Raw genomic sequence first — 23797 nt, 5'->3', positions numbered from 1 at the left:
TACACCAATCGCTACCCCGCAGCTTTACGCTGCTTCACAAGACGTACGGATGACGCTCCATTTCCTAGGGGAGAAGGAGCTGGGGCGGAGAGAGAAGGAGCCAATAAAAGGAGCGAGAAAGAAGAGAAGGCGGGGCCTCTGCGGCTACGGTCCTGCTGTCTCTTTTCGGACGCACCGGTGCCCCGCCTGTCGCGGCCCGGGGCTCCGCGCCCACAGCGCTTCTTCTCGCCGCGCGACGGCCGGGGGTGCGCGTGGCTGTCGTCTGCGGTGCGAAGCGGGTGCCTCCCGCAGCCGAGAGCGCGGAACACGGGCGCCCCGGCCTCCGGGCCACGGCTCGCGCTTTCTCTTCGTAGTCGCGAGCGCCGTCCGCCCGAGAGGCGCCCCGCGACCCGCGCGATGAGTGCCAACGAGGACCAGGAGGTGAGCCCCGGGGCTGCACGCCCCTTTCCCCGCGCAGGCGCGGTGCCCCGGCCCCGAGAGGCTGGCCGCCCATCCCCTCCCCCCACCGCCGGCCCAAGCGCCACCCGGCGCCCTGACGCGCGGCCCCGCACGTGCCCTCGTCCCCGCAGCGGACCGAGCCTGGCAGCGCGGCCCCAGGCGGACCGATGCCCCGCGGGCGGAGGCTGGCCGTGCACCCGCCGCTGCCTCCCCGCTGTTGTCAGTTTTGTCGCCCCACGTCTCCTTAATCTTCGGAACCAGTGTCCTTGGTCCGCGACCCGGTGGCCTTGGTTCGCCTTAAACCCCGTGAGCTGCTGAGCGCTTGTTAACCGAGTTACGTCAGTTAGAACCGGATCGCCTTTCTGTTTTACATCTGTTGTCATGTAGAGAGAGTTATAGATAATAGTTAAATTTCTGATGTTGGAAAAGAATGACGCGAGTGTCCCCGGGCTCTGGCCACACTGTTTGGTGGAATTACTCATCCATCTGGTAGTTGTCCAGTGGAGACGACGTTTATTTTGATCATACGGAAAGTTGAAGGGGATGCGTGTCATCTCGAGGGGGACCTTCCAGTTTTGTAATGTGGACGGACGGAGAGAAGGTCTGCAAAGGTAAATCGATGGCTCCAGGGCTGCACAGGGGTAGAGGCAGGTCTGGAGTCTGAGTCGCCAAGGCAACCAGTAGTTTACTATTCCTTTAGAATAGATTGCCTGAAAGCTCGCACTTTTACGCGATAGACGTAATAGCATCTCTGGATTGTAAGTTACCTTTACAGCACCCGAAGTCCAACAAGCCAGTTGATACCTGGATCCCTTCTAAAATATTCCTGCCCGGTGAGTTTCTAAGCCAAGATGTGGAGTTCTTGCTCTGCAGCATGGAGCGTATCTTGTGATGTGCCTCCGAGTTGGGCCCCCGGACCGCTGCTGTAGAACCATGTGGGTGGGTGTTGGAAGATCAGGCCTGCAGGCTACCTCAGATCTACGGAATCACACACAGTTCCTGTGGTGCGGGCCCAGGAATCTCCATTTTCACAAGAGAATTTCATTCTGCTTCTGTATGACTGATTTTGCGATCTTTGAAGTCAGGATTCCTGCTGCATTTTTCAGACCTCCTCTTATACAAATTGGATTTATTTGTTTTTTTAGCCTTTCTCCATGTTTTTTGGGGGGGTTTTGTTTGTAATTCCTCTGGAATTGTGTTTGTGGACAGATTATAAATTTATGTTCTGTTTTAAAATTGTGGCATCATAGTTCTCTACAGTTAGATTTACTGTCAGCTAAACCCCTTTACGTGCTTTATGCAGAGTGGTTGGTACCTAAGGGTAAGTTCTTCTACTTATCCTGTATAAAGTTTTATCTTGTTAGAATGGTTTTTTTCTTGACTTTTTTTTTTTTTTTTTTCTGAAGCTGGAAACGGGGAGAGACAGTCAGACAGACTCCCGCATACGCCCAACCGGGATCCACCCGGCATGCCCACCAGGGGGCGACGCTCTGCCCCTCCGGGGCGTCGCTCTGTCGCGACCAGAGCCACTCTAGCGCCCGGGGCAGAGGCCAAGGAGCCATCCCCAGCGCCCGGGCCATCTTTGCTCCAATGGAGCCTTGGCTGCGGGAGGGGAAGAGAGAGACAGAGAGGAAGGAGAGGGGCAGGGGTGGAGAAGCAAATGGGCGCTTCTCCTGTGTGCCCTGGTCGGGAATCGAACCCAGGACTTCTGCGCGCCAGGCCGACGCTTTACCACTGAGCCAACCGGCCAGGGCCTTTTCTTGGACTTTTTGAATTCTTGTTCTACCACCAGCATGATTCACTGACCCATCAAATTGTCGTCCACAACTCTGGCAAGCACGCTTGCTTTCCCCTTTTGTTCCTGTCCAGGTCATTAATTAAAATATGGGAAAGGATTAAGGACAAAAGGAGTGGCACTATATTTTGAGTAAGTGTGTTTGCTTCAGTCTGATAGTCTCAATTACTTTGATCCAGGTTTGAATTTCTGTAAAGGTAGCAAGACAAATCTGTAGAGCCTTACTGGAATCCAGATTGACTGTTTCGTGCCTTTCCCTTAACGTACCAATCAAGTTACCCTTGCTAAGAAGGGTTGTTTGCATAAATCTTGTTGTTTATAAGCTTGCTATGTCTTAGGAACAACTTCTTACTCTCCTAGGTCCTCATAAACACTTTCTTCAATAAACTAAATACATATGTGCCCAAGTGCAGTCTTTCTTTTCTCAGGTATTCATCAGTACTCACAACAGCATTTAGTCTTCTCACCTGTAAGCCCACAGTGCTCTAAGAAATGTTTCCAGGAAGGATTGCTAGTTAACATTTTCTCTTGCAGTCCTTTCTCCTGTCTTGTGGACAGATCCTTGTCAACCTTTTTCTAACTATCATTTTTTTCAGAGTTCTTTTTGTTTGTGTTTTTTCAAGTTTTGTATCGTTCTGTGGGAAGGGTTACAAGTATAGGTGAGATACATAAGCAATACTCTTCGCGCTCTTTCTGCTCCAGGCACATGCTCTAGACTTGCTTTAAACCAACCTTATTTCCCCTCCACCCCCACCCCACCCCCACCCCACCCACCCCAATAGGAAGGAGAAAATAGTGAGATTTTCCTCATAGGATTGATATTAGAACTAAGTGAGATTATGCACTGGAAAATGGTTAGCAGGGCCTAGCACATCGTTTTGAAGTATTAGTTGTATTGTGATGTCTTGGTATATCCACATATATTATAAACATCTAAGGCCATATAAGTTAGTCAAGTTTTACACAGTTGAGAGGGCTTGAATCAGAAACTAAAAACCCTCTCTTTCTAATGCATTTATGCCACTAACCAAAACTCAAAACTCATTGATTCATGTCTTTCAGATGGAACTGGAGGCGTTACGTTCTATATATGAAGGAGATGAAAGTTTCCGGGAATTAAGTCCAGTTTCGTTTCAATATAGGGTAAGAAAATGTGTGAGCAGGAGTGTTGACTGCTTTGCTAGAAAAGACTAAAGGCTGCTGAAAATGCTGATTTTGTGAATTTAATGGTTTGGATTTATTATGTCTTTGGATTTTCTGAAGCATTTAAATGAAGACACATCACCATGACAGCAATTATTTTTAACTTTTGAAAGTATAATTCAGAAACCTTTAAAAACAAAGATAAACTTGTATTTATTGTACCAGAATTATAAAATGTTTTAGATGAAAGAAACCTTTTAAATGGTATGGTTTTACATTGTAATCTGAAAGGACTTTTCTCCTTTAGGATTTTCCGTGCTCCCTTAGCTGATAATTGATAACTACTCGGATTAAAAGCCAGGTCTCTATTCCAAGTCTGTTACTCTTTTTACTACCCTGTGATAAAGTTGATATTTTTGTAATCCTGTATGATTAATAGGTATGAATATTTTTTACATATGTGCAATGTTGATTTTTCTCTCACCCTGTTTTCATCATGAAACAGTAGCACTCCTTCATTTCATAAACAAATAATATAAACCATTTATACAAACGATTATAAGTAATAGTAGTATAGGAAGAATTTTTTGTAAAAGATTTATGGTTATTAACATTGTCACTAATGAAAATAGATTGTGTGAGAAGTGATCCTTGTACATGATTTCTATAGAGTATCCCAGGCGGCGACTCTGAGGTGGAGAGGGACAGAGAGAGTCCCAGGCGGGGACTCTGAGGTGGACAGGGACAGAGAGTCCCAGGCGGGGACTGTGAGGTGGAGAGGGACAGAGAGAGTCCCAGGCGGGGACTCTGAGGTGGACAGGGACAGAGTCCCAGGCGGGGACTCTGAGGTGGAGAGGGACAGAGAGTCCCAGGCGGGGACTCTGAGGTGGAGAGGGACAGAGAGAGTCCCAGGCGGGGACTGTGAGGTGGAGAGGGACAGAGAGAGTCCCAGGCGGGGACTGTGAGGTGGAGAGGGACAGAGAGAGTCCCAGGCGGGGACTGTGAGGTGGAGAGGGACAGAGAGAGTCCCAGGCGGGGACTCTGAGGTGGAGAGGGACAGAGAGAGTCCCAGGCGGGGACTCTGAGGTGGAGAGGGACAGAGAGAGTCCCAGGCGGGGACTCTGAGGTGGAGAGGGACAGAGAGAGTCCCAGGCGGGGACTGTGAGGTGGAGAGGGACAGAGAGTCCCAGGCGGGGACTCGGAGGTGGAGAGGGACAGAGAGAGTCCCAGGCGGGGACTCTGAGGTGGAGAGGGACAGAGAGTCCCAGGCGGGGACTCGGAGGTGGAGAGGGACAGAGAGAGTCCCAGGCGGGGACTCTGAGGTGGAGAGGGACAGAGAGAGTCCCAGGCGGTGACTCTGAGGTGGAGAGGGACAGAGAGAGTCCCAGGCGGGGACTGTGAGGTGGAGAGGGACAGAGAGTCCCAGGCGGGGACTCGGAGGTGGAGAGGGACAGAGAGAGTCCCAGGGACTCCGAGGTGGAGAGGGACAGAGAGTCCCAGGCGGGGACTCTGAGGTGGAGAGGGACAGAGAGTCCCAGGCGGGGACTCTGAGGTGGAGAGGGACAGAGAGAGTCCCAGGCGGGGACTGTGAGGTGGAGAGGGACAGAGAGAGTCCCAGGCGGGGACTCTGAGGTGGAGAGGGACAGAGAGTCCCAGGCGGGGACTCTGAGGTGGAGAGGGACAGAGAGTCCCAGGCGGGGACTCTGAGGTGGAGAGGGACAGAGAGAGTCCCAGGCGGGGACTGTGAGGTGGAGAGGGACAGAGAGAGTCCCAGGCGGGGACTCTGAGGTGGAGAGGGACAGAGAGAGTCCCAGGCGGGGACTCTGAGGTGGAGAGGGACAGAGAGAGTCCCAGGCGGGGACTCTGAGGTGGAGAGGGACAGAGAGAGTCCCAGGCGGGGACTCTGAGGTGGACAGAGAGAGTCCCAGGCGGGGACTCTGAGGTGGAGAGGGACAGAGAGAGTCCCAGGCGGGGACTCTGAGGTGGAGAGGGACAGAGAGAGTCCCAGGCGGGGACTCTGAGGTGGAGAGGGACAGAGAGAAGGGAGAGTGAAATCAGACACATTTAGTAAATCATATACACTTCAGCGAGTGTTCATTGTTCTATTCCAGTTTCTCTGAAAGATTAAAAGTTTTCAAAATGAGGGGGAGAGTAAAAGAAACAGGAAAGACGTCTTTAAATGACTGAAATGAAGAGGATCATGGTATGTAAGGTACAGACAGCGTGGTGACTGTACTTAATGAGACTGGATTGCATATTTGAAAGTTGCTAAGAGAGGAGGTCTTAATAGTTCTCATCACAAGAAGGAGATTTATAACGGTGTATAATGATGAGTGTTAACTAGATTTATAATGGTAATAATTTCACAATATATACAAATATCGAATCATTGTTATACACTTGAAACTCATACGATGTTATATGTCAATTATATCGCAATGAAAAATAAAAAGAAAATAATTATTTAGGAGTTGCTGTCTAGCGTTGCCTTTTCTTTTTTTCTCTAAATTTCACACTTCATTTTTGAGTCTCTCAGAATTGTATTAAAGCACATCAGTTTACTTGTTCCAAATGCCCTTATGATTTAACTATTGGAAAACTCAAAACAAGGATGAGGAGTTTCAAGTTTGTGGATTATTATTTTTGTCCATCCTTTTCTTGTTCCCCACAGTTGATGTTTTATTCATATTTTCAGAAAGCTTTAATGAAACCATACACGTAAGACCTAGTCTTGGTCCTGGAAGAGACAGGGCTGGACAGAGACCCAGGCCGTGCCGTCGGTGACGGCTGTTGAAACAGACTACACAGGAGTTAGAAGTCAGGCCCTCGACTCAGCTCATCCCTGCTGGGGCTTCACCTGGACCCCTGAACTTTTCCAATTGAACGTTTCTGACCTGATCCAGAGCATTGGAGAGAATTCATCATTTTAAAGATCGTAATTTAATATTCTGTCTTTGTATCACTTTGTACAAGTGAGATTTCCCTTTTCTTCAGATAGGCGAAAACGGCGACCCCAAAGCCTTCTTAATTGAGGTTTCCTGGACAGAGACCTATCCCCAGACACCTCCGATTATATCTATGAACGCGTTTTTTAACAACACCATGTGAGTAGTGTTTTCTTTTCATTGACTTTCTTTTTTAACACTGTTTTGCTTTGCTCTTAGCAGTTTATTTCTCGTGCATTACAGATCCTCAGCTGTCAAGCAGAGCATATTAGCCAAATTACAGGAAGCCGTGGAGGTGAATCTGGGCACCGCCATGACCTACACGTTGTTCGAATACGCCAAGGACAACAAAGAGCAGTTCATGGAGAATCACCATCCCGTTCATTCTGCGGTGAGTGTTCAGTTCAGTTTTGACAGATTTCTTATTGTTTTGATTTTACTCTCTGTAATTAATTTTTACTAGCTATTTTTTTAAAGTTGGAGGAGACTGTGTTAAAGTGAGTTACATCTGTGTTAAATAAGAACAATGAATTTCAGATTTCTTAACTTCTATGTAACTTTAAAAATTAACTTTTACTCTCCAGATTTTACCCTTCCGAGAGTACTTCGTGTGCCCACCCAAACCGAGATATTATAGAAACAATGTTTATCAAGTTTGTTTCATTTCTCCATAAAGCTCAGAAATAAGATTTCTTTAGCTAAAATATGTTTGAAGTTTTTTATGAAGACTATTTAGTTGTAAGCAGTCCTGTCACAGTTCAGTTTGAAGGTATTGCAGCTTAAGGAGACTATTAATTAGAAAAAAATTTTTTTTTCCTAGAATTATTTTAGGAAATATTGTATTTCCCCTTATATATAAGACACTCCCAGGTATAAAACATGCCTTAATTTGGGGGCCCAAAATTTGAAAAGAAATATATTACATAAAGTTATTGAACTCGTTTTACTCATCATAAAATTCATACAACTAACTCCTCATCACTGTCTTCATATATTGCCTCGTCCTCAGTTCCATCTATGGCATTTGAAATCCCACAACCACTGTATAAGACCACCCAGTTTTTAGGCCCCAAATTTTTCGGAAAAGGGTGCATCTTATACATGGGGAAATACGGTAATCATCTTTTCTGACCATGAGCTTCTGTGTATTGGGCCCTTTGCACTGTGCCCTGCACTGAAAACTGTCAGTGATCAGTGTTGAGTTTTGTCTTGTGAACCAGGCTGTGAGCTTTTGACAGCAAAGGCCACGTCTTGTACGTGAGCAGGTCTGGCTCCGCATTCCCAGCAGAGCACCAAACGCCATCGACGGGCACCTGGAGAAGCAGTGGGCGTGGTAGCAAGGTCAAGGGCTGTGGGCCAGACCACGTGGGTTCAGACCCTCACTGCACCACTTCCTGGATGACTTCAAGCAGGTTCCTTAATCTCACGTGCTCAGTTTCTTCATCTGTAAAATGGCAGTGATAATAGTCCCTACCTTATAATACTGGTAAGGATCAAATGAGTGTGAACATACAACATTCATAGCATTGTTTGCACCTCGTAAGCATTTAAAATTTCATCTATCATAAACTCTAGCTACATAAACTGAAATACAGGAGTAGGGGAAAGTAGGTTTGCAGTTGTAATACAAATAATAATTAGTGATGATACAAGAATAAACTCTTTTGTGTTCTGACAACTTGAAACCTGGTTTTGCTTACCCTATATTTTAAAGATTTCCTTTATTCAGGGAACCAGGATAATCTAGGTAGGCACATGTGATTTTTCCAAATGCTTATTTCAGTTTGCAAATAATAGCATATTAACTAAATTGTAAAATTTCCTTGGAACGTCAAAGCTTCAGCATAATGCTGGTGTCAGCTCTTCCTTCTGAGGGACCTGGTTATAACACCTGCACTGACATTGTGTCCTTCAGTGTGAACTTTTAGAAGAGTGAAACCAATATGTTAAGTTCAGCTGAACTAATCAATGAATAGAACAACATAGGTTTCTTTTATTTCCCAAATCTAAAAATTGCCAACTTACTTGAAGATATAGCCATGTTTTTTATAATTCAGTAAGTTATAAGGCATGGGTCTATATTGCTTTTTTCTAGGCATCCGTAAGCAACATCATCTCAGTTGAAACTCCTAATACAGTTCCTTCAAGTAAGAAAAAAGACAAAAGAGAACAGCTTTCAAAAGCCCAGAAACGCAAGCTGGCAGATAAAACAGGTTTGTGTTGGTTTTTTTTCTCTTATAACAGAAATAAATGTGCCCACCCAACTGTTGCTTTTTAGTGCAATGTGGGTGCTTAATAAGTATGTTTACATTTAGAAGGTTAGTCTCTACTCTTTATTCTTGGAACTATGACTGTGTTAGCTCACAGATGTATATCTGATCAGAGACTATGTTAGCTCACAGATATATCAATATGTTGAAAATATTTCCTACTTCACCACAAGAGATAACCATTTGGGAAGTAGATGAGTGACAAAGTAACTATAAATGAGTCTTGACTTGCAGGGACATTAGAATATTATGCAGATGTGTATCGTACCTGTACCCTCTCTGGTATGTGTGGGGTTGTTTGATTTGTTATCTCTGTGGCAGATATGTGTATTATGGAAAATTTTTTTGAAATACAGCTTTCATTTGAAATGAAGTCTAACCACAATAAAACTTAACAATTCCTATGTGTCTTAAACCAGAGTCATTTGATAGGAAGCTTTGGAAGAGCATTATAAACTCCAGTTCATATCAACCATTAATATTTATCCCTTTTCTTTATTTAACCTTAAAATTTGTAAATTGCTAGCACTCTGTAAGCCTTTTTCCTAGGTAAGGGAAATGAGGGTGTTACCCTGCGTGCCTGTGTACATTTATATACATATACACAGTGTGTGTGTAAATACACCGTCTGTGTATGTGTGTTATTGCTGTGAAATTATAAGCCACTCTGTATTGAGAACTGAACCTTTCACATTGGTGAGGAAGTTTATTTAATGCCCTTTGTTTTATAAAGTATTGGCAGTTTTTTGGTTGTCTATGTTTTGTTTAATGTCTGGCAGAATTAAATGATAGATAGTAACCCTGTACTGAATTGACCCTCAAAATAGAGTTTTGGAATTTAATGGTTTGTGAAATAAAAAGTCTGGAATCCGTTACACCAGTGTCAAAAGGCATTAAAGTGCAGTGTCAGCAACTGAAGCAGTGAGTTGTTAGCCACTACAGTCTGTTTTCTAGAATTTTGGTCAGTCACTTTTTGGAAAGTTTAGCATCTATGGCAATTCGTTATCTGTTGCTTCCTTACATAATGACCTATGATCATTCCCTTTTATTAATATTTCCCTATCTCCATCTCCTTGATGCCTAAAAGTCACTATCGTCCTGTAATTATGGTATAGGAGTTTGTGACTTGGAGCTTGAGTGCTAAATGGTACTTTAATGGGACAGTCATGGATGGCACTGTACGGAAGTTTTAGTGACCAGGATTGGTGATCTGCCTTCATATGCCCCTTGTAACCAGAGATCAGTGGGGTAAGATTCTTCTTGGCATGAAGGAGAAAAGAACCATTAGCATCTAAAATTGAGCTCCAGTAACACTGCTTCTCTTATAAGAATCATAGAGTTAGTGTGTTTCCCTTGCTGTAAAATTAATGTACTTGTTTTGAGAACAGATTTTGAAATTTTTATAAAATAAGACATATGGCTATATCAAGCATAAGGGAAATCAAGCCATTTTAAATTGAAAATGTTTTAGGTTGTACTTATTATATTCTTTAAATTTGAATATTCTATTTTGTGTGTGTGTGTGTGACAGAGACAGAGAGAAACAGATAGGGACAGACAGGAAGGGAGAGAGATGAGAAAATCAGTTATTCGTTGTGGCACCTTAGTTGTTCATTGACTGCTTATTCATATGTGCCTTGACCAGGGGGCCCCAGCAGACTGACCCCTTACTCAAGCCGGCAACCTCGGGGTTTTGAACCTAGGTCCTCTGCTTTCTAGTCCGATGCTCTATCTACTGTGCCACCACCTGGCCAGGCTAAATTTGAATATTCTATTGAAATTCAGGCATCCCTGGGTTACAAATGAGATAGGTTCTGTAGGGTTGAAAGTGTGTTAGAATTTACATGTATAGAAAGGTAAAAATAAATAATATGTTAAGATAATTACCCATCTAAGTTGCATTTAATAGGTAAATGTGCCTGTTCCAACTTACAAATTCAACTTAAGAACAAACCTACAGAACCTATCTTAATCATAACTGGGGGACTGCCTATAATGAAATTACTTTTACTTTGTAAGTTATAAATTCTTATATAAAGGTTGAGATGTTTTCAAGCACTCCTAACAGATTAAAGCCCTGTTTAAAAAACATCAGATTAAGGAACAAGTATTTTAACAGGAGTTAATAGGTTTATCAGGCCTCCTCTAATCTTGAAGCCAAACATTTGGTTATAAGGCCTTTTGTCTTGAGCCTGACTTCCTCTTGTGAAAAACGAATACATGCAACAGTGAACTGACACAGCTTATTACTTAAATAAGCAATTGCCTTGCATAGAGCAGTAGAATCTGTGTGCAAGTGCATGAAACTAATAAGTAGTTTCTCTTTCTGGCATTTCCAACTCACCTCCTTTTTTAAAAAAAATATATTAGATTTTGTCTTGAATGAAGACAAGGTCATGTCAAAAGGATGCACGTGAAACACTTGGCAAGCGTGCCCAGGAAAACAGTGATATCAATCATAATGAGGATAGACTAGTTTTCCAACTGTGTGATTTAGTTTTATCTATTTGTTGTGCTGAATAGTGGATAAATCTTATTAGAATATTTATTTTAAAAATACTGATTGGTCTTAAAAATAAAGTTACATTTTTTTATCCTCTAGACCACAAAGGAGAACTTCCTCGAGGATGGAACTGGGTTGATGTGGTGAAGGTATATAATCTTTATATTCTCATCTTCAAAAAAATTATGACTATTGCCATTGAATAACGGAATTTCTATCTTCCATTTTCTCCCCCTCAACCTCTGAATTTACTGGGATGTCTGCTTCCTGTCTTACACCCAGCATGTAAGTATTAACAACAATAAAGTATGACTTATGTAAGTGCATCTTACAGATGGACACGCTAAAAGTATGGCTCTGAATTAGTGGTAATGTGGAAACTGAAGAAACAAGTCACAGGAGAAAATGCTTTGATTTCTTAGTAGAGAGTAAGTACTTAGCTCAGACCCCAGCTGTAGTTCCCCATCATTATCAAGAAAGATTTTTCTGTTTTTATTGTTTAAAATGGTTTACTTTCCATTTTGAATTTTTCTGCCGATTACCCTCAATATTTTTCTTGCACAAATTGTAGCTTCATATGTTTGAAAGTCAGTTGTTTGGACCATGGGATGCTTTTGCTACAAAAACTTTAAAATAAACTTTGTGCTTCTGGAATCTAGTCCAAAATATTACCAGGCATGACCTATACAGTTGGAATAAAGGAACAGCACTGCTCGCCTTGGTGGGCAAGAGGCTGATGGTGCCCGGATGTCCGTGGGGGCGGAGCTTCCCCGGGTGCTCCCCAGCCAAGCCTGCCCTCTGCTTACACTGCTGCAGGCCCGGGAATGAGCTGGTTCCAGGTCAGAGTGGGGGGGGGGGGGGGTCCCTGCAGTGCAGCAGACCCCGCGCAGAGTGGGCAGAGAAATGGCCGGCCCACCCAGAGCTGGAGCGCTCCGCCTTCCCTGGCTCCAGAAGTGTTTTGTTTTTAAGAGCCCTTGTTATATAAATTAGAATTTCAAGCTATAAAAAAATGTGAAATTTAAGTAACCCAACATTTTTGGTAGATGAGAGATGATGATTTTGAAAGGGTTACCACTGGACACTGGCCTCAGAATTCCATCATCCTAGGCTCGTGGTTTCCGCGTGTGGTCTGATCGCCCAGCAGGTCCTGGAGACCCGCTCCGTGGCCCTGCAAGGTCAGGTGTGGTCTGATCGCCCAGCAGGTCCTGGAGACCCGCTCCGTGGCCCTGCAAGGTCAGGTGTGGTCTGATCGCCCAGCAGGTCCTGGAGACCCGCTCCGTGGCCCTGCAAGGTCAGGTGTGGTCTGATCGCCCCGCAGGTCCTGGAGACCCGCTCCGTGGCCCTGCAAGGTCAGGTGTGGTCTGATCGCCCCGCAGGTCCTGGAGACCCGCTCCGTGGCCCTGCAAGGTCAGGTGTGGTCTGATCGCCCAGCAGGTCCTGGAGACCCGCTCCGTGGCCCTGCAAGGTCAGACCACCCGTATCGTAACAGTAGGGTGCTGTTGGCCTGTTCCCCTCATTCGCTTGCAAGGGTCAGTGGCCTTTGCAGAGGCTGCAGGCGTGCAGTGGAGTCCCTCACGCCCTGCTGTTGGAGCCCTGAGAGAATTGCCCTTTATGTTCTTGTATTTGTCAGAATTTTCTAAGGTGGTATTTGGGTTTAGGATCTAAATAAATTTGCTTTGTTTTGTTTGTTTTAGAAAATGCAGTGTTTTCATTTTAAAAATGTTGCTGAGTTATAATTGTTACTATTACATGAATTTTTCTGTTTTAATTTCAAATGCAGTAGCTATTAACCTAAGTTTAAAAAAGAAGCAACCACTCTTGAGTATGCTCAGGATTTAAGGGTGGAAAGAGGTCTTGGGGCCAAATACTTGAGAACCATTCTCATTAGCAGTCACTGCTTTTCACAGCTTCCCACATTTTCTGGGGCTCGGGGGGTTCGGTTCAAGGGGCATTTCTTAGCAGCTGGGTCTTGATTCTGGTCAGAATTACCTTTGTAGTCTTTGGCAACTTTATCTACCCATCCTGATTGCACCTGCTACCCCCAGTAAGCCAATTCTGCTATAGATTTTTATCAGAAAACAATTTCAATTTAAGATTTTGATCACATTTTCAGAACTAGACTTTAAGAGTTGTCTGCTCAAAATAAAAAAGTTTAATTTAAAAAACTTTGAAAAGAAAAGACTTGTCTGATTAAGATGATAAATTGTTTTTACCACAAAAATTTTTTTATAAAAAAAATTGTTATAATAAAAGAGAAAACCAGAAACTATTCATTCATTTTATAATGGTACCTTGTGTATGTTCTCGGGTCCAGGGTATTTTTGGAAAGCTTCAGGGGACCCCCCTTTGCTCTGGGCTGTGTTTGCAGAGAGTCTGTTCCAAGTGTTAGGTATGGTGGAAGCTGCAGGTGGACTAATTTACTTGAACCTTTGTCGTCTCTTGTTCCAATAGCAATAAATGTTTCCTTTTTATATTAAGTGGAAATATTGAACTCATTGTGAGAGCTTGCACCTGTTGAATATTTCTTCTATCTTTTCTATTTTTTTTATAGTTGAGCAAAACTGGCTCTAAAGATGATGACTAGCGCTTGGAATTTGAAACGAGGCAAGAGCATCCTTTAAAAAGTAAACTGGGTTCAAAATCTTTCGTTCTCCTTTTCTGGTATTGAGGTGGCTTTTTTATAAAACAGTTTTTTTGTATGTTTCTTATGTAAAAATGTTTTAAGCTGAAAGTTCATGAAGAGATTTGGTTGTATTAATGAAAGATCAGAGATGGATTAAGGTCAGTTGAGGCCCCGGGCGCAGAAGAAAATATTGGGCCCCTTACATTAGAAAAAAGTGTCAAGTTGGGGTTTTGCAGGGCCCTTCAGAAGTCCCTGGGGCCCAGGGTGCGTGCCCAGTGCACCCGCTGTTAAATTCGCCTCTGTGGAAGGTGAAAATATTCCTGTTAGTATACTTTGGAAACCTTTTGAGCTTTGTCAGTGACAAATACAGATGATAATAAGTAATCAGTGTTAATTTATATCATCTTATTCCAGTGGATGTGATAATATTTTAAAGAAGTATGAATCCCTTTTCAAAAACCGCTGTCCCACGGGAATAGAATACTGAGTGAACAATTAATTATTCCACAGCATGATCCATATTAATAGGCTCAAGTGTTCATCTCCTCTTTCTCTTAATTTCTGAGGCGTCAATTGCTTCAGAAAAACTTAAATACTGGTATTTGAATTTAATATTTTTTGTAGTTCTTTTTTATGTGTCAGGGGCGAACTGCTTCTCTTTAATAAGTAAACATTGTGTTTTTTCTCTTGGTTTGGGTCACGATGTTTGATCATCAAAGCCTTTCACGGTACGCGGAACAGGAGGGCAGGAGAGTAAAGCTGCTAAAAGCGTCAGGAAGCGTCTGCGCATCGTGCTGGGTCCCGTGCGAAACACCTGGCTGCATCCACCGCAGTGGGAGGACAAGATGCCTTAATACTGCATTTTTGTATTGTTGGAGACAGTGGTTTTAATAAATTTCTATTTACCTGGTATAGTGTATTTTTAGTTTTTTGGTAACATAAAACAACATTTCAAGTCTTGTTTCAAGTATTCAAATGTATTTCTCAACCCGAGAATCTTTGTAATAGCAGAAGTATTTCAAATGCTGAACTGTAGTACGTGCTTCACTTTATCTTTAAACCATTCATAGAGGGAGCTGTTCGCGCAGCTGTACCCGGGAGTAGCTGATGTGTTTGTGTAACTCCCAGAGAGCGGGACCTGCTCCCCAGCTTTCTTTCAGACCGAGCCGGAAGGACCGCTGCTGCGAGTGCCGCAGGGCCGAGGGCTGGTCCCTTGGGGCACCTGGGCCGCTGCGCAGCGCTCTGAGCTTTGAAAGAATAATGACGCGTTCTAAGATGTTTCTGTAGCATAAGAGCAGTTTGAGTGGTAGTTGTGGTTTTTACTGGGAGCATTTGGCTTTTGTTAAATCATTTGAGTTATAAAGTAAGTAAAATGATGGAGTAGAAGTTGAATCTCATTATTAAAAGCTGAGTCACATTTTATTTCTCAAAATATAGAACATTAAAAATTCAGGACCACTGAAATATGCCGACTTTTGTTTTGGGGTTTTGTGTGTGCTTTTGTTGTGTTGATTTGTTGGATTTTTAAAGAAACAAATCGCTATATCTGATAGTGGAGGGAAGTACTTGGTTTTGCCCTGAAGATTGTGAAATTGTTCAAGCTTATCATGGTTCATAGATCACAAAGAATAATGCTAGTAAAATGCCAATGAACTATTTTTACTCTTTTTATATGAAATGTACAGATCCTGGGGGGTGATGGTGGCAGCGGTGCCTCTTTCTACCTGATGTAAAACACTTGAACATTCTCTCATTAATATTGCCATCACTGTTTATCACTCCCGAGTATATTTTCTCAAACTCTGTTTACTTCAAGTTGTATGGAATGACATAATTAATAAGCAATAAAATCTGAATTACAATGATTTTTCTACGTTTCTTTCTTGCTTTTTTTTAAATCAAGTGAAAAGGCAGGGAAGCGGCGAGACAGACTCCTGCATGCACCCCGACCGGGATCCACAGGGCAACCCCCATCTGGGGATGATGTTCAGCCCATCTGGGGGGGGGGGGCGTTGCTTAGCAACTGAGCAGTTTTAGCCAGGTGAGGCCATGGAGCCATCCTCAGCACCCGGGGCCAACTTGCTCATGTGAGCCACGGCTGCGGGAGGAGAAGGAGGAAAGAAGCAGATGGGCACTTCTCCTGTGAGCCCTGACCGGGAATCAAACCGGGACATCCATGTCAGGTCAACGTTCCACCGCTGAGCCAACCAGCAAGGGCCTCAATGTTTTATTTCAGATGACTTGAGAGTGAATTGATTTTATAAACCTGCATAGTCTTATGGTCCAAGGTGTACTCTCCTACTAGAAACTGTTCAAACTGTTGAATAAAAAATACTTTTTAAATGAACTGACAAGGGGCCCTGGCCGGTTGGCTCAGCGGTAGAGCGTCGGCCTAGCGTGCGGGGAACCCGGGTTCGATTCTCGGACAGGGCACACAGGAGAAGCACCCATTTGCTTCTCCACCCCTCTGCCATGCCTTCCTCTCTGTCTCTCTCTTCCCCTCCCGCAGCCAAGGCTCCATTGGAGCAAAGATGGCCCGGGCTCTGAGGATGGCTCTGTGGCCTCTGCCTCAGGCGCTAGAGTGGCTCTGGTTGCAATATGGCGACGCCCAGGATGGGCAGATCATCGCCCCCTGGTGGGCAGAGCTTCGCCCCATGGTGGGCGTGCCGGGTGGATCCCGGTCGGGCGCATGCGGGAGTCTGTCTGACTGTCTCTCCCTGTTTCCAGCTTCAGAGAAATACAAAAAAAAAAAAAAACCGAAATAAAAAAAAATAAATGAACTGACAAGGTAAGGAATACCCAGTCTAAGAAATTAAATGAAAATTGGACTCTAGAGATTAGGGGCAGCTCTTTCTTTCAAGCTTCAGGGGTCCTAGAAGACAGGAAGTGACATCCGGGGTAAGGAGTCACACACGCACACGCCCTACCCATGCTTGAGGCTAGTGTAATCTGCCAGTGGACCCCAGGGAAACCTTTCTGCCCTGATCTTTGTTTTTTAACAGAGGGGTAAAATGTAAATATATATACATGTACTCTCCTGACTACTTCTAACAGGGGTCCCCAAACTTTTTACACAGGGGGCCCGTTCACTGTCCCTCAGACTGTTGAAGGTCCGGACTATAAAAAAACTATGAACAAATCCCTATGTACACTGCACATACCTTATTTTAAAGTAAAAAAACAAAATGGGAACAAATACAATATTTAAAATAAAGAACAAGTAAATTTAAATCAACAAACTGACCAGTATTTCAATGGGAACTATGGACCTGCTTTTGGCTAATGAGATGGTCAATGTGCTCCTCTCACTGACCACCAATGAAAGAGGTGCCCCTTCCGGAAGTGCGGTGGGGGCCGGATAAATGGCTTCAGGGGGCCGCATGCGGCCCACAGGCCGGAGTTTGGGGACCCCTGACTTATGTTTCCTCTCACTTGGATTTCAGCCCAAATTCCTCCCCATATGGGCCATCAGAAAAAGAAATAAAAAGCCAGGATTTTAGTTTTACATGGTACCCAGTGTGCAGAGTCTCTGGGAGACGTAGAAGTGACCACAAATTCGCTCTGGAAGAACCCACACTCTAAAGAAGCCCCACTAGAGAGTCCAGGGACTGTGTGCTCCCAGCCAAAACCCACAGCACACAGGCGCAAGGCTGAGAGCCCGCCGTGAAGGAATTGAGGGAGTTAGGGGTCTGGAGGATCCATCAATGTCACACAGACCCTTGTGTATTCAGAAGAAATGGAGGAAGAAATAAAAAGCTATTAAAATTATCAAGTAGATTTGGAAAAGAACCAAGTAGAACTTCTCAAAATGGAGAATAATTGAAATTAAAGTTACAGATAAAGAATCAATTACAAAGTATAAATATCCTGTGGAATGAAATCAAATTTTGGGTTCTCTCTCTCTCTCTCTCTCTCTCTTTTGATTATAGCTGTAGCATTTCAGTCACTCCACATCATTGCTTAGCTGGGTGATCCAAGCCTTCACATTTGACACCGCAGATGTGTCCACCCTGGACCTTGAGTGTTTTCAGTCACAAGATGGAATAACAAGGAAGCGACGTGTGTATGATCTGAAGTGTTTGATGGACTGCAGGTCGTGATCCGTCAGTGAAGAGCTAATTGAGGGGCTCGGTCAGCGGTTTCTTTAGTGGAACGGGTGAGGGGAACGGAACAGACACCCCCAGTGCACCCTGCACTCTGTGAGGGTATGTTTGTGTGTGTATCTGTGGGTACTAGGTAAAATTGATTTCTTAATGTGAGGAATGGTAAAAAGGGGGTTTGAAAGCCATCGGTTAAAGCATCCAAAAGATGGAACAGATTTTATATGAAGACTCTTAAAATGCAGCAATCGGCCATTCACAATGTCAACAACATTAATTGTTGATTTTGCATTATTTTTGAAGACCAATTCAGGAAAGCTATGTTGCCTAGCATAATGGCAGAGAGCGAAATGACTACACTTGTAATAACAAAAATCCTTGCCTGACAGTGTTTGCTTATATGAAGAACTGAAGAGAACAACACATAAGAGCTAATGCCTGAATAAATCATTTTAATACCCTTAATGTCTAACTAATAAGAAACAAAAGTAAGACAATTAGTTCAATTATCCCACCATTTCTAGACGAATAATTATTTTCTTCCTGAGTTTTCTGTATAATTCTAGTTTTCAGATTAAATTGTTGTAATTGGCAGATGGTGGCGATAACACAGGAAACGTCCCCACCCCTGCCTGTGTCTCCCTGGATCACCGCTAATGTCTGGGTCCTTGTGGAGCTGTGCCACCACCTGTCCTTTTCTGCGGCTCTCACAAAGATTTGGCCTGTGGGGACATTATCGGTATATTAGAGAACATTTCGTCTCTGTGCCCAGCTCTTCATCCACTCATTAAGGAAAGAGAGCACAACTTACAAAAGGAGGAAATTGTTCCGGTTGCGGGGGCAGGCGTGATGCTGATGAAAACATTTTTGCTTCGTAATTAAGTGCTTAGAAATGAACCTTGAAAGGCTTAATGTCCAGACAGTTTTTAGAGCACAGGAAGATAAGGAGAAAGGTTTTCCTTTAACAGGTGGAATTACAGAGGCTAAGCCTGACCGTGTGTGGGCTGAGGACTTGGCTCTTCTGTGCTCCAACACCTCCTTCCTGCGTCTGCTGCAAGGTGAAACGGAAGCCCTGTTCTTACAGAAGGTGGTGGGCGTTCTGCATGACCATCACAGCATTTGTGGAGGAACATTCTAGGGTTTGGACTCTGTGTCCTGGGAAAATCATCCCTCTGAGGTTTCAATGGAAGCAAACACTTGACTAATGTGTACATTCTTATTTCTGTTTTGTATTCTTAAAATCACTTTTTCTTTTTCAAATTCTACCCAATACTATGATTTTTCTTTTTTTAAATAATTTTATTTATTTAATTTTTTAAAGATTTTAATTTATTCATTATAGAGAGGAGAGAGAGAGAGAGAGAAGGTGGGGAGGAGCAGGAAGCATCAACTCCCATATATGCCTTGACCAGGCAAGCCCAGGGTTTTGAACCGGCAACCTCAGTGTTTCCAGGTTGACGCTTTATCCACTGCGCCACCACAGGTCAGGCAAGTATGATTTTTCAAAAACACAAAGTGAAAGAAATTCAAAGTGTTGAAACCTTTTTCTCCTTTGTTCTATTTCTCTAAAGATCACTAAATCTAGAATTGGTAAGTTTGCCATTTCACTTGATAAATGCTGAAATTTACTAAATAATACACTAAATATTCCTTACCTTTAAGGAGCTGCCCAAGACAGTTTTAAATTGATGCATGTTGCCCTGACCGGGTAGCTCAGTTAATAAGAGCATTGTGCTGACGTGCCAAGGTTGCAAGTTCAATACCTTGTCAGGGCAAGAGTCAGGCATGCAGGAGTCAATCACTGAATGCATTCATATGTGGAACAGTGGGTCAATATTTCTATCTTTCTCTCAAATAAACAGTTTTTAAAAATGGATGGATGTTGGATGTTGGTTATTTAAAATCTTCATGATAACTGAGAAATGGTTTGGTTGTAAGGATGTCCAGCCATCTGCTTGCTAAAAGAAAAGCTTAACTCCTACTGCATGCTGACAACTGCCATCTGTTCAACTTTCCTTTTAATTTCTATATTTTTCTTTTGTTAATGTTTTTAAACTCCTTATTAATTTTTTTATTTCTATCAAAGTCATACATTACACGTTGTTTTAAACATCAAATAGGCTTTTCATATAAAAAGATCGTTTTCTCTGCCACACTCCTCCTGCTAATTCCTACTCGACAAAGGTAAGTGTCTGCAATCAGTGGAGCTAGGACAACTGGGTAGCCACCTAAGAGGAAGAAAAGGAGAGACCTCCTGTTTCACACTTCACATTCTGGTAACTTGCAGAGAGATCAAGAAAAAAAGGAAATGTTGGCGACTCTTTAATGCATAATTTCAGGATGAGACAAACTTCTTTTACTCTGAAGCCATAAAGAACATGTAAAGTTTGATGACTTAAAAGTTAAAAAAAAAAAATCTATGTAGGAAAAAATTTCATAAATAAAATGAATAAAAAATGTATGTTTCTCTTTGAAAGAAAATTTAATTTTTGAAAGAAAAGTTACCTTCAATATGCATATAAAGCACTTGGAAATTATCAAGAAAAAGGACAACTTAATAGAAAAATAAGCAAAATATGTGACAGTTTCAGAAAAGGAAATGTAAGTGGCTTTAAAAGATGTTCACTCCTAAGATAAATTTGTGAGAAGATTCTGTTTTTCTCTTATGAGATTGGCAAAGACTGAAGACTTCACTAACACCATTCATTTTTAAAGGAGTGAGGAAGCATGTTCTCTTACAAAGTTTCTGAGTATGAATTGCTACAACCTTGACGATATGATTTAGCCAAATCTATCAAAATCACACAGGGTTTGGTCCAGAAATTCCATAGCTAGGGATCACTCCCACTTCTATACTTCTTTGTGTGTGAAATGTCCGTGTGCGTGGGTAGTGTCCTAAATTGCTGCTTCCCCACACTCAGTAGCAGTTAGTATGTTCAGGTTTTCCCTGCATGAAAGGGACCAGATTGGACTGCGGACCAGCGAGAGGCTGTGTGGTTGATGACCATTACATCAGAATCAAGTGAACGTATTAGAACGTATGGCCTACCATAATTATCTGTGTGAATTTAAGGAAATTATTTCTCTCAGCCTGAGCACTTCAGCTATAAAATGGGGAACTGTTGGGAGAGGTGGACCACCACGGGTTCTAAGGAGCCCACATGTCCTTGCTGAGAATGCCAACCTGCAAGGCCCTCCCTGCTTGCGACCTTGAGCTGTTAGTGTGGGAGTCACATGGGGCCGCCACAGCACGACTACTAGGCACCCTGCTCGCCCCACAGGTGGGAGGCTGGCTGGCTACCTCTTGATGTCATGGCTGCTGAGCCCTTGGCTGGGGGTCAGCCATAGCACAACCTGTCATGGTGGTCCCCTCTTATTCGCAGTACTGATTTCCATGTTTTGAGTCACCTGTTGTCAACTGTGGTCCAAAAATACTACATGGGAACTTCCAGAAATAAGAATTCATAAGTTTTAAATTGAGGGAAGTTCTAAGCAGTGTGATCTCGTGTCTCCTTCCTTCCCCTCCTGGTGATGTGACTCCCCCCTTTGTCTAGAGCAGGGGTCCCCAAACTACGGGCCGCATGTGGCCCCCTGAAGCCATTTATCCGGCCCCCACCACACTTCCGAAAGGGGCACCTCTTTCATTGGTGGTCAGTGAGAGGAGCATAGTCCCCATTGAAATACTGGTCACTTTGTTGATTTAAATTTACTTGTTCTTTATTTTAAATATTGTATTTGTTCCCATTTTGTTTTTTTACTTTAAAATAAGATATGTACAGTGTGCATAGGGATTTGTTCATAGTTTTTTTTATAGTCTGGCCCTCCAATGGTCTGAGTGACAGTGAACTGGCCCCCTATGTAAAAAGTTTGGGGACCCCTGGTCTAGAGTCTCCGCGTTGCAAACCTTTCCCCATTCATTAATCACTCAGTAGACACCTCAGTTTTCAGGTCGACAGTCACATGATCTCAGAGCTTGTACTCAAGTCACCCTTATTATACTTAATAACGGCCCCAAAGCTCACGAGGAGTGATGCAGGCAGTCAGGATGGGCCACAGGGAAGCCGCAGAGTGCTTCTTCCGGTGAAAAGGTGAAGAAAGGTCTTGGTTTACTAATGGAAAAAAAAAAAAATCCTCTGCTGAGGTTGCTAAGACCTACGGCAAGAACGACTCTGCTGTCCATGACATTGTGAGGAGGGAAGCAGAAATGCACGCTAGCTTTGCTGTCGCACCTCAAACTGCCAAAGTTATGGCCACAATGCATGATGGGAAGGGTGTTAAATTTGCAGGTGGAGGACATGAACAGAAAGTGCTGGAGGAAGACTTCAGCAAGGGGTCTCCCGAAATGAGTGACACCAAGCCGTTCACACTGGGAGTAAGGGACGCTTACAGATTCCGGACTAGGTTTGGGATTTCATCATTTCACATCATCACAAGAAGAAGGGTGAGCACAGTACAGTAAGATATTTTGAGAGAGAGACTACATTCACACAACTTTATTATATATGTCATTATAATTTTATTATTAGTTAATTCCTTACTGTGCCTAATTTATGAATTAAATTTATCCTAGGTACACAGCTATAGGAAAAAACATAGTATATGTAGGATTCGGCTCTACCCACGGTTTCAGGCATCCACTGGGGGTCTTGGGCACTCCCATGGGGATGCTGGCCTACCAGTTCAGTGACTGTCACCTGTCGTGCTGAGAGTAATAAACTGTCTCACTCTGCTCCACTGAGTCTCATTTGTTTACAGCAACTATGGAGCTATGGAGCCTTGTGGCTTCTTGCCATCCTCTGTGAGTTGGGGGTTATTGCCTTGATGGGCATAATAGCACCTCGAATTACAAGGTTATGAAGATTAGAGAAAATGTGAAGAGCCTAATACTGTAATGGGTGCAGCAGAGGTCACAAGTGGCGGTTGTTTTTTAAATAAATACCTTTGTCACCTTTGTTTTTGAATCAGACGTCCTGGAATATCAATATCAAATGTTTTCCAGTTTACAACCTTGTCTAGCTATCACTCCACTATACAGAAAACTGAAATAGAGAAAAACACATTTCTAAACCTGTGTTTTTCCAATTGGTTCACAACCCGTTACTAGGTATAAATTAAAATTAGTGTGCTTGCAGTAGCATTTTCTTTATTATTGATTAATGAGAGAGAGAAAGAGAAACATTGATTTGTTGTTCCACTTATTTATATAGCATTCATTGGCTGATTCTTGTATGTTCCCTGACCTGGGATTCAACTCACAACCTTGGCATATCAGGACAATGCTCTTACCAACTAAGCTACTTGGCCAGGGCAGCAGCATTTTCTTATTTTAATGAACAGAATACAGTAGAATACAAGTACAAGAGATCAGAACACAGTAGGATATGTTCTAGAATAGATACCATTTTCTGAAATATGGTCAGCTTGTTCTAGAACCAGTTTGTTTATATCCTGGGTTGCAATGTAAATATACTGTGAGTTTTACTTTTTTTAATTAAAAATCACTTTTCTAAATCCTAAATTGCTGCTTAGCTTAAACATTTATTAGGGCTTTAGTGGAGTCCCATCAAATAATCTTGTATTTAACCAGAACAGTGCTTAATGGTACCAAAGATGGCAAGAAGTCAGTAGGAGGGCCTGACCAGGTGGTGGCGCAGTGGATAGAGCATCGGACCGGGATGCGGAGGACCCAGGTTCGAGACCCCAAGGTCGCCAGCTTGAGCATGGGCTTATCTGGTTTGAGCAAAAAATTCACCAGCTTGGACCCAAGGTCACTGCCTCAAGCAAGGGGTTGCTCGGTCTGCTGAAGGCCCATGGTAAGGGCACATATGAGAGAGCAATCAATGGACAACTAAGGTGCCACAATGCGCAACGGAAAGCTGGTGATTGATGCTTCTCATCTCTTTCCGTTCCTGTCTGTCTGTCCCTATCTATCCCTCACTCTGACTCTCTCTCTGTCTCTGTAAATAAATAAATAAATAAA

At 43.3% G+C, this 23797-nt stretch overlaps 1 protein-coding gene and 1 long non-coding RNA gene across 3 annotated transcripts; both read left to right on the top strand.

Moving 5' to 3' along the window:
* The first annotated feature begins 136 nt into the window (after positions 1 to 136).
* RWDD4 (RWD domain containing 4) lies at positions 137 to 11315 on the top strand. 2 transcript variants are annotated; one of them, XM_066380141.1, is made up of 6 exons: positions 137 to 420; positions 3296 to 3376; positions 6375 to 6480; positions 6565 to 6712; positions 8417 to 8534; positions 11194 to 11315. In XM_066380141.1, exons 3-6 carry the CDS (start codon positions 6455 to 6457, stop codon positions 11298 to 11300), a joined length of 399 nt encoding a protein of 132 aa, XP_066236238.1. In that variant the 5' UTR covers positions 137 to 420; positions 3296 to 3376; positions 6375 to 6454; the 3' UTR covers positions 11301 to 11315. The 2 variants fall into 2 exon arrangements, with proteins under 2 accessions (XP_066236238.1, XP_066236237.1); XM_066380140.1 differs by having other exon boundaries at positions 138 to 420; positions 6371 to 6480.
* Positions 11316 to 13363: 2048 nt separating this feature from the next.
* LOC136402613 (uncharacterized) lies at positions 13364 to 15582 on the top strand. Its single transcript, XR_010751011.1, has 2 exons — positions 13364 to 13718; positions 14437 to 15582. It is a non-coding gene; the product is annotated as an uncharacterized lncRNA (long non-coding RNA).
* Positions 15583 to 23797: the final 8215 nt, after the last annotated feature.

Source organism: Saccopteryx leptura, chromosome 4 (assembly GCF_036850995.1).
Source record: "Saccopteryx leptura isolate mSacLep1 chromosome 4, mSacLep1_pri_phased_curated, whole genome shotgun sequence".
NCBI classification, from domain to species: domain Eukaryota; kingdom Metazoa; phylum Chordata; class Mammalia; order Chiroptera; family Emballonuridae; genus Saccopteryx; species Saccopteryx leptura.
The sequence above is the reverse complement of the archived record's forward strand: the minus strand, read 5'-3'. Positions and strand labels throughout refer to the sequence as shown.

Coding starts and splice junctions, on each gene's coding strand:
- RWDD4 (XM_066380140.1), top strand. CDS start 397: ATGAGTGCCAACGAGGACCAGGAG. Junction 421..3,295: donor GTGCCAACGAGGACCAGGAG/GTGAGCCCCGGG, acceptor CATGTCTTTCAG/ATGGAACTGGAGGCGTTACG. Junction 6,713..8,416: donor ACCATCCCGTTCATTCTGCG/GTGAGTGTTCAG, acceptor GCTTTTTTCTAG/GCATCCGTAAGCAACATCAT.